Source organism: Anas acuta, chromosome 5, assembly GCF_963932015.1.
Source record: "Anas acuta chromosome 5, bAnaAcu1.1, whole genome shotgun sequence".
In the NCBI taxonomy this organism is placed as follows: Eukaryota; Metazoa; Chordata; class Aves; order Anseriformes; family Anatidae; genus Anas; species Anas acuta.
The window spans coordinates 24,950,553-24,960,582 of record NC_088983.1 but is presented as its reverse complement, the minus strand read 5'-3'; the positions used below and the strand labels follow the sequence as shown (position 1 = coordinate 24,960,582).

The following is a 10,030-nucleotide window of genomic DNA, read 5'->3' as shown; positions in this document are numbered from 1 at the left end:
AACTGAAACATACCTGCAATGGTTTCTAAATTTATATTTCACAAGGATTCCAGCAGGATAAGAAAGGGTGCAAAAAACCATAAGTAAACTATCAGATCTATAGAATATTTTTTTTAAGTGGAAATTGACTCATCATCTTGGCTGAGTGAAAAAGTGCATAACAAAGGTATAGAAAATTGAGAAGATGAATGGATCTATTTTTTCATGTCGCATGTAAATTAATTGTGCAATTAATTGATACGGAACGGTTGGATGTTATAAGTAATAAATAGGATTCAAACTCTATTAGACAAACTGATGCAAGTCTACCATGTGTGACATTGATGATACCCAGTCTCAATCTCATTTTATAACCTGGTAGAGTATCTAGTAGAAGTGCCACTTACAGATGTTGGCTTTCCTATTCTACTTCCAAAAGCATTTGCTATTGTCAGAGATGGATTACTGATTTAGGTGACTTTTAATCTCACACAAACTATCTGTTCTTATGTTCCAGGGAACAGTGTAAACCATTCTTATCAATCCAAAACACAAGACCTACTGGTTATGTTCCAAAAAACAAATCACACTTTGCTGAAATATCGCAGGCCATGTGCTTTTCCTTGATTAATGACTGAAATTTTTTGTTTGCAGACCACTGCATTCTAAGTAACAAATACCTGAATAAATATGCAACAAGAGGATGTTAAGGATGGATACATCCTGGTTAAAGATGGATACTTGCCTGAATTTCTTATCTCTTCCTCCTCAGCTCTTCCACTACCTGGATTCTTGTTCTTTTCTTTACCCAAGAAATACAAAATAATGTTTGACTTTGCCCCATCCTTCTGCCTCAAACTTGCAATGTGGAAGGATTGGCAGGTGGCAGAAGGACAGGACACTATAATTGTAGGAGCACCATCATGTCTCTGCCTTCTCTGCCTCCACTGCTGCCTTCAGCTACCTCACCTATGGTAACATGGTCCTTCAGTCCTTCAAATCTACAATACAAAAAAAGGAAAAGAAGGCTTGCTGGATTCCCTGTTCACATTCATGTCTTCCAGTGCCAGAGCTCTACAACTCCAGAAGGGAAAGGAGGAAGAAGGAAAGGCATGAAGTTTAACCTAGTTTAAAGCACCAGGAGAGTGGTTACTGTTGCTGCCTCAAGTTGGTTATATATCTGTTAAACGCATGAACCACCACTCTATAGCCTTGATAAATATCCACATCCTGTAGCAATTTAAAATATATTTTTCTAGAAGGAATTTAACATGTATCAGTGATTAAGCTTCATGTGATAAATGAGGAAAGATAATGAGATTTGAAAATATAAAAATTATTAAGTGATGGGAAATCATGCTTCCTGGGGGAAACACAGAATCCATTCATTTTGAAATCTTCTTTAAGCTTCACTGCACTCAAAAAACAAAAAAAAGAGGAAAGTTCTCAGAATGTTTGAATTTTGCCTACATCCACTTCTAGCTTTCACTTTAGTCCCATATCACACTTAATCAAGCAGTAGTATAAGACATTATTTTTAAAATTGGGAAAGTTAAAATTTTATTTCTGATTATCTGATGATTACAAACCATTAAAAAAAAAAAAAAAAAAAAAAAAAAAACACATTATATACTCATAAATAAAATCTGAAGCCAACAAATGATGTGCCTATTAGTCAGACTATCTTTGGAGAAATTAAGGAAATCTAAACACTAGATTTAATACTTGGCAGCAGGTCACACTTTTTGGACCACTGGGATACATGAGAGGTTTGGCCATTCTACCCTTTGCAGAAATAAGCATTTTAAAATGTGAACCCATAGACTTGTGTCCACTATTTTGTTAGCATTACTTTGTTACACTCAGTCCCATAGGGAATTTGCAATTTAAACAAACCACCAAAAAGAACAAGTAAAAGTACTAAACCACTTAAAATCCCCCATACAAATCTAAAACTCACAGATACAATGTTTATAATGACTTGTGTAGCTTTAATATGGGATGAAAAGATGTTTTTCCAGCACCAGAAAAAATAAATAAATAAATAAATAAATAAATAAATATAATATGCTTAAATAATATAAATAAATTATTTTGAGTGAAAGGAGTAGTACGTAACATGAGGGACCAGGTCAAGATTTGTCTCCATCTCTGCTCTGTTTTGGAAAAATATTTACATTTGATTATGTGTTTTACATACTTTGTTAAATAAGAATTAAAAGAAAGTTGCATCCAATTTCATAACTAGACATTTTTAATATAAGTGTTGTTATGGTTATCTGTACTCACTATGACCTTATTCTCCTCATATGGATGTAAATAGGAAACCCCGCAATGAATCTGACTAGCATAAAACTGATTCATCACTGTGGTATGAGCCAACGGTACATGATACAAGCCAGCTTTGGTTTCCTACCAAAGAAAGACATAATTAAAATTGAGAGTGGAAAGTAAAAATGATTTATCCTTTCTCCCAATCCCTCTACTTCTTGGTCTGAACCATTACAGAAAAGGAAGAGAAATTTGTACTCTGCCAGCTCAGGCATTTCAAATTCATTCAGGTGTCAACCAAATCCAAATGCTATCGGCTTTATATTCTCTTGGCTGCAAAAAGAAGGTAAAGCAGCCCACAGAGAGAAAACAGGAATCTGTAGAATGAAAAAACAATAGTGGCTATGGTGAAATTATGACCATCTAGCTTTGAAGAGATGCAAGACTGTGAGCTTGTTTTTAGGAAAGTGACTTGCACAGCTAGAGACCTAGCTTTGCTGATTTTTCTGATTTAATTTTAGATCTCTGTTTTACGGTCATTTAAATCCAAGTAGGCTCCCTAGGCTGTCTTTTCAGCTGATGTAGAGAAATGGTACTTTTAGGATGCAATTCATTGGTCCTGTTTTCAGCTTCTATTCTAAAATGAGATTAATTGTTATCTGCATGTACATATTTCTCTCCATTAGAAGAGTAGGTGAGTCTAGACGAAAATAATGCAAAATAATCTCCTTTCAACTGAGTCAAATTACAGACCAGGGAAAACAACAGAATCCTTGTGTTGCCCTTTAGACATGTGTCTAAAAGGATGATCTAATGTTTAATCCTGAACCTCAAGTGTAAGAAAAAGAATTCTGAAATCCATATCTGATTCCACAGGAAGCCAATGCAAAGAATGAATGAAAATAATATGATGAGATAGGCAAGTGGTTTGTAAGAGCATGAACTTGTGCATTTTAAATGAGAGGACTGAGTCAAATCCTGAGGTGGAAAAAAAAAAAAAGTAGTAACAGGCATATAAGTCAGCACTTAGATATGTGCTTGATAAGACTCCTGAAACATGGAATCAGAGTATTTCTAGAGCTTAGAAAAATGTACCTGAGCAGTCATACCATCCAATTAGGAGTTCCATTATCTGATATGTGGGAAAAAGGGAAAGCATAGAAATAATAACTTGGGGAGGCTCTCACTCATCTTAGTTTCACTGCTGCTCGCTTTTGGAGCCCCTTGTAGAAGCATGGAGGACACTGTGCCCTGAACAGATTACTTACAGTGATGGTAACAGAAACAGTATTAAGAGGAAAGGCATTAGTGGCTTAGTCATTTTCCGTATCTGTGCACATTGCAATGTAGAATCAACCTCTTACTGAAGCTGAAAAACGCTTGCCTTCTGTAACACAAATGTCAGATAAACAGATTAGAAAAGTATGCAAATTGTGAGATAGCTTTGTACTGACTAGTATTCTGACCTAGCTGCATTTAATTCCTGTCATAATAAAGTAGAATTTATAGCTATAGACAGCCTAATGGTTCACACATGTCTGGGATACCCTTAAGAAAAGCAAAAGGCTGTCTCCCAGAAGGCTACAGGCTATCATCATTAAAACAAGAGAGAGGGAAAAACAAACATGCTATGTCAAACTTTATCCTTAGCAGAAGTTTATACCAGATAAATCATAAAGTCTTTGCTTGCAGGAAAAATAGGCAATAATACGTTTTATTGTTTGAAACAGAGTTTCCAAATTCAAAAGGAAAGTCACAAAATGAAAGAAGTCAAAGGGTCAGGTCAGCTCTGAAGGGAGGAAGAGAAGAAAGAAGAGAAAAAAAGAAAAGAAAAGAAAAGAAAAGAAAGGGAAGGGAAGGGAAGGGAAGGGAAGGGAAGGGAAGGGAAGGGAAGGGAAGGAAGGGAAGGGAGGGAAGGGAAGGGAAGGGAAGGGAAGGGAAGGGAAGGGAAGGGAAGGGAAGGGAAGGGAAGGGAAGGGAAGGGAAGGGAAGGGAAGGGAAGGGAAGGGAAGGGAAGGGAAGGGAAGGGAAGGGAAGGGAAGGGAAGGGAAGGGAAGGGAAGGGAAGGAAGCTTAGAAAAAAACATTCAACTTTAACGTACTCTTAAAGGAAGAAAATATTTCCCTCCCTTCCATGCACCCCAAAAGGTTTAGATGAGATCCTGTGTCTTACTGCACTCAGAAAACTTTGAATCAATATTTAGCATTACCACTTTAATTGAAAATCAACGCTAACAATAGGTACTGAGCATCAGCACTCTGAGCTGCACTGAAAGTGAGTGGAGTGGTCAGGAGGAAAGCTGCTTTATGGGAAATTCCAATGGGAAATCACAGAGGAAGTGTTTACCTCGATTAGAAAGGGGCACAAAGGGTGAATCCTTCTTTCCTTGCTCTCAAGGGACTCCGTGGAAAACAAGATTTCAGAAAAGAGTGGGGTTCGAATGCAGTGGACCCATGTTAACCCGTCTCACAGTGTGAGAAGTGTGCAGGAACCTTGTCTGATTGCAAGGGATCCCAATGCCGCAAGCGGAAACCAAGTTTCGTACCGACACACCCTAGGAGCAAAGCTGTAACTGGAAAATTTGTTGTTCTGCTACAATAAAAATGAATATTGTATGAAGTTACAACCAGAGCAGCGATTTAGGCTTTAAATAATCCTTTATTCTTTCCACCAGCTGAAATATAAAACTGAAACCCCATTAACCTCCCCTTTCCTTAGCAACTTAGTGACCTTCAAGGTATAGAAATGCTCTTTGTTTGTAAGACTATCAGTCTGAAAGAGTATGGGTCACGGTTTCCTCCAAAATTATGACGGTTCCCATCTCCAAACGTCCCAGCAATGAGCACAAAAAGGAGAGCCTCCGGTCGAGGAACGACGCCTAAATCTCAAGGCACGAGCGGTCCAAAGCGTCCACTTCTCAGCTGCTCCCAGCAAGGCCCCCGGGGAAGTTTTTATGGGGAAAAGGGAAACCCGCAGACGGCTGCGGCTGCCGGTGAGAGGTGATTTTGGAGGCTGTGGGTGGCGTGGGGCAGGGACCGGCAGGCGCAGGACAGGGGTCGGTGCCCGCCGCCCTTACTCGCCGCCCGCCTCCGCCTTGCTGCCGCCCGCAGCCGCCTCCTTGTCCCCGCCGTCCTCCGGCTTCTTGTTGAAACACACCTTGAAGACCCCCAGGACGGTCATGACCAGGATCACCAGCACCACCACCGCCACCGTCACCAGGATGAAGACGTAGTTGGAGGATGAGGAATAGGCGGAGGACGAGGTGGAGGAAGGCGGCGGGGCTGCCGGCTGCTCCCGGACGGCGGGCGGCGTGACGGGCGGCCCCGGGGAGCCGCCGGGGCCCGCTGTGGAGAGACGGCCGCCGCCCGCAGCTGTGGGGGCCGCCCCCGGGTCCGCACAGGGCGTCCCGTCCGGGCCGCCCGGGGCACAGTCACAGGCGAGGCCGCCGCTGGCATCGCGGCACTCGGCGGCCGGGGCGCACTGCCCGGTGCCGGGCCGCAGGTAGCCAAAGGGGCAGGGGCAGACGGGCTCGTCCGTGCCCTTCCAAGCGAAGCCGCCGGGCTGGGGCTGGCAGGAGAGCAGCACCTCGCCGCCGCGGCACGCCACGGAGAGCACGGTGCCCGGCGGGCTGAAGCCGGGGGCGGCGCTGTGCACGGCGAAGGGCAGGCGGTAGTCGAGGCCGAGGGCGGCGGCGGGGCGGAGGTCGGGGCAGGCGCCCTCGTCCTCGTACCTGCAGGCGTAGCCCAGGCTCTGCCGCTGGCAGTTCTGCTCCTGCCAGCCCCAGTCCCGGCCGGTCGTGGCGGCCGCCGCCAGGCGCAGCCCGGCGCAGCGGGCGGAGATGCAGCTCCGCACGGGCTCCTTCACCCAGCGGCCGAGCGCCGCCGGCACCTCCCGCGGGGCCGCCCCGTCGACGGAGCCCTCCCAGGAGAAGCCGCGGAGCGGCTGCTCCCCGTCGGTGCAGGCGGACACGTTCCTCTTCAGCCCGACCCAGAAGAGCCCGGGCCCCGCCGCCACCTCCGCCAGCAGCGCCAGCAGCAGCTGCAGCTCCGGCTCGCTGCCCACCCAGGCCAGGTGGCCCCGTCGGCGGCCGCAGGCGCTCCGGGCCTCGCCGTACGAGGCGTTGGCGAGGTGGGCGCTGAAGCAGGCGCCGGCCTCCTGGCAGCGTACGGCGGTGGGCGGCTGGGGCCGCCCCAGGGCGCAGGCAGCGGCCAGGAGCAGGCAGCAGGGCCCGGCCCGCCTCATCGTCGCCGAGGGGCGAGGGCTGCCCCGGCGGCTGTGGCGGAGCTCGGCTCGGCCCGGCTCGGCTCGGCCCACCCAGCGCCCACGGCCCTCCCCCGGGGGCCGCCGGAGGAAGCGTGTCAAGAGCCGGGCTTGACCTCGGCATCCTCCGTTTGTTGGCGGGCAGCGAGGAAGCGTTGGCCCGGCCCCGGCTGGCGGGGCTCCAGCGGCGGCGGGGAGAGGGTGGAAAAGTCCCGGTGCCCGCCCTGGCTCCGAGAGGGACAGCGAGGCCCGGAGGCCCAGCGGCGATGGCCGTGCCTTCAGAACTGAGGGGACGAGGGTTAGGTGAAGCAGGGCAGCCCTGCCGAACCCAAAACAACAGGCAAACACTCGCCAGAACCGATTGCACACTCATGTTTTGAGAAAGTTGGCCTGAACGCATTTAGAGGCATCTGCGCCAACGTCCAGTGGGTTGTTTTTAAGTGAGCTTAAGTGAGCTGCCGCAACTGTTCTTCCACTGGCAGTTTGCAGGCTGCTTCATGTTCATACTCCGTACTGTGGTACCCCTCTACCATTACCTCACATGAACGTTCAGGTGCATCAGAATCTCATTCCCAGGCATAAAACCAATACATACACGTGCATTTCATTTTCCAGCTTTCACTCCGGAAGAACCCATGTCGATGTTTTTAGTTTAGCAAGTGTGATGCAATACACATTCCTAGAGTCTGAATACTCAGAAAAAGCAAATAAATTAGCAGGAAAAATGAAAAAGCGTCATTTATATGGAGTTATTTTTAAAAAGTGAGGTTCATCAGTAGCTTCTGTTTCTGGAGGAGTGACTTCTACAGTCTTGGACTGAGGCTCCACATGGATTCAGTCCTGAACAAAGTCCCCTCCCTGCTCAAGCATGCTAGTAGGCTCTGTGTCTCTACAGCCCATTCTTAAGAATTTAGTTGCTTCTCAGGTGGAATAAATGTGGATGATAAGCCTGATTCAACTAGTTTGAGACTGACCTGCATGGATCTCGTTGACTCTAGGCCGACACTTATTCTCTCTGGCTTCGTCAAAGAAGGAGTTGAAAGACCAGCATACAGACATACAATGTGATGAAGCTCAGAAGCACTGTATATTTTCATATTTTCTAAATATTCTAAATATTTGGCAAATTTTACAAGCTTTCCAGCAGGAAACTGTCGTGACAAACTGTTTTAGAGATGGTGTCCTCATGAAGCCCAGTAGCTTCTGCTGCTACCAATGCAATGTCAGAACTGCAGTAAGCCATACAGAAGAAAAATCAAAAGCTTAGATTCAGGCTGTTCCACTTGCCCCAGACCCTGTGTCCTGAATCAAAAATGAATGCAGGAAGCACACAGTGGTCTCTATTCACAAAATCTCTCTTTTTATTTTATAATTTTTCAACAAGAAGATGAGGGGCAAAGGGGCAAAAAAAAACATCTATTATCAGTTCTGTAAAAAATACATTCATGGTATCCAGTATGTAGCTCCATGGTATATCTACCATGGTAGATATGTTAGCTCCTGGGTATATCTACCCAGGAAGATGTTAATGCTTAAGAGACAATGCTAGCAATTCCTTATTTTGTCTGTCTTCTTCCTGAATACTTAATGACAAGAAACTGCAGCAAGGTGCTTTTAACCTCCATTTTCTGCCAATATTTTGGATAGCCTTTGCATTCTTATTTTCAAGGTGAGCACAGAGAATAAAAAAGAAAAAAGAGAAAAAATAATAAAAAATAAAAATAAAAATATATATGTCCTACCTTCCTTTGTTCCATTTGGTTAATTCTCAATAATTAACAAGATTTTCTTTTTATTTTCAAATAAAGTAGACTTTCAAAAGTTCTTTATGTCTTTTCAAGTAGAATGATTTAAATACCTTTTTGAGATCTATAGAAAATACAATAATTGAGTCTGTCCCCAAAATATGTATCTGTTAGTTACTTAATTTTTACTTTGGGCAAACGTTGCTAATTGCTTTTACAGTCCTGCTAGACACTCACATATACAGAAATTCTGTTTAGCACAACTGTAAGAGTTAGCAAAGCAGCATTTCAAAATACATGAAATAGAAAAACCGGATTAGGGCTAAACTGAATTCACATGTTCATAACTGTGTTTAAGCAGACAATTACATTCAGTTTGTATTTTTTTTTTCTCATACTATTCAGCAGAACTGAAACTAGGTCAAATATTGCCTATATTCTTACAATTATTATATTTCAAGAGCACAAACTGCTTAAGTAAAAATAGTTACATTAAATTTACTATATACAGCTGGGAGTGTAATTAAATTTGGGTGGCAGTAGACTTAGTTTTATAGAAAGCAGGTTTTTATAACCAAACAATAACCTGTTGATTGAATTCTAGAGGAAATAAGAAATTTGATTAATCAAGACATATAGATGATGGTGCCACTGAAGTGTTTCAAGAGCTCTGGTGCCTGCTGGAGCTGTTGCCCCACACTCACTCCTCTCTACAGTGCACCAGGCCATAGGTGCCCAGCCACATGTCTGTGTGGGTGAGCACAGGATGATCCCTGCAGTCTGCCAGTGCTCCCAGCTGTGGAGATGCAGCACAGTTTGCATCTGGAAGCTGTTAACATCTCATATTCAGATCGCTAATTCTTCACTGGATCCAGCCTTGAACATACACAAACTAAATGGACCATTCCTCTGGTCCAGTGATGGCTCTTGATGATGCACAAAGGCTACAATTCTAGAAATACCTGTCAGCTTGGTATCTTGAGCTAAATATAGTTGATGATAGGTTTGGGAGAGGAGAGTTTGTTATATTGGAGGCCATAAGTTATATTTACTGCTGCCATCTTGCTCAGGACTGCTGACAAGGCTTTGCCTAATATGCACCTGTAATCCTACATCTTCATCTCTTTTCTCTTTCAAAATGGAGCTGATGTATTGCAGCTGAATAGGAACAAACCTTTATAAACACGATGAATAAAATAGAAGGAACAAAATAGTTCCCTGTTGTGCTTCAGACCTCAGGCCATGTCCCTAGAGAGGAGAATGCAATTCAATCTCTAAAAACATTTGCTCCCTTGCTTCTCTTTTCCACTGTCAGCAAGGGCACGATGTGACCTGTTTGTGATGGCCTGTCCACCAGATAATTGGCAGGTACTACCTGCTCATTTCACACAGGCCATGAGTTTAATTTCCTAGGCTACATTTGAACCAGCCATTTAGAAATAACAGGTTATCCACCAGTGCCCTGGGCAGTCTTGTCTCATCTGAGGAATTCATACCAAACAGAAACAGCAAACACTACATGCCGATGCTGAAGGCTTTCTGCAGCAGGGAATAGAGATGGGAGCTGTTTGTCTGCTGGATCTGCCTGTATTCCTGCAGCTGCACCCAAGAGTCCTGCAAAATATTTTAAAAATACCGGGTCTACTAGATCTCCAGACAGCAGCTCTCCCTCTGGTTTTCAATTTTCTTTTGGTTCCATTTTAGGCAAATAAGAAAACACCCTTTCATTAAGTGCCTTCATAGGGCTTTTCCTGAAGAATTCCTTTCTTTAATGA

General features: G+C 44.4%; 1 protein-coding gene across 1 annotated transcript; it reads right to left on the bottom strand.

Moving 5' to 3' along the window:
- Positions 1-4,888: 4,888 nt before the first annotated feature.
- CLEC14A (C-type lectin domain containing 14A) lies at positions 4,889-7,347 on the bottom strand. Its single transcript, XM_068683281.1, is given in 2 exon segments — positions 4,889-6,588; positions 6,590-7,347. Coding segments are annotated over 2 exon segments (1,587 nt in total). The 5' UTR covers positions 6,911-7,347; the 3' UTR covers positions 4,889-5,322.
- Between the last annotated feature and the right edge of the window lie 2,683 nt (positions 7,348-10,030).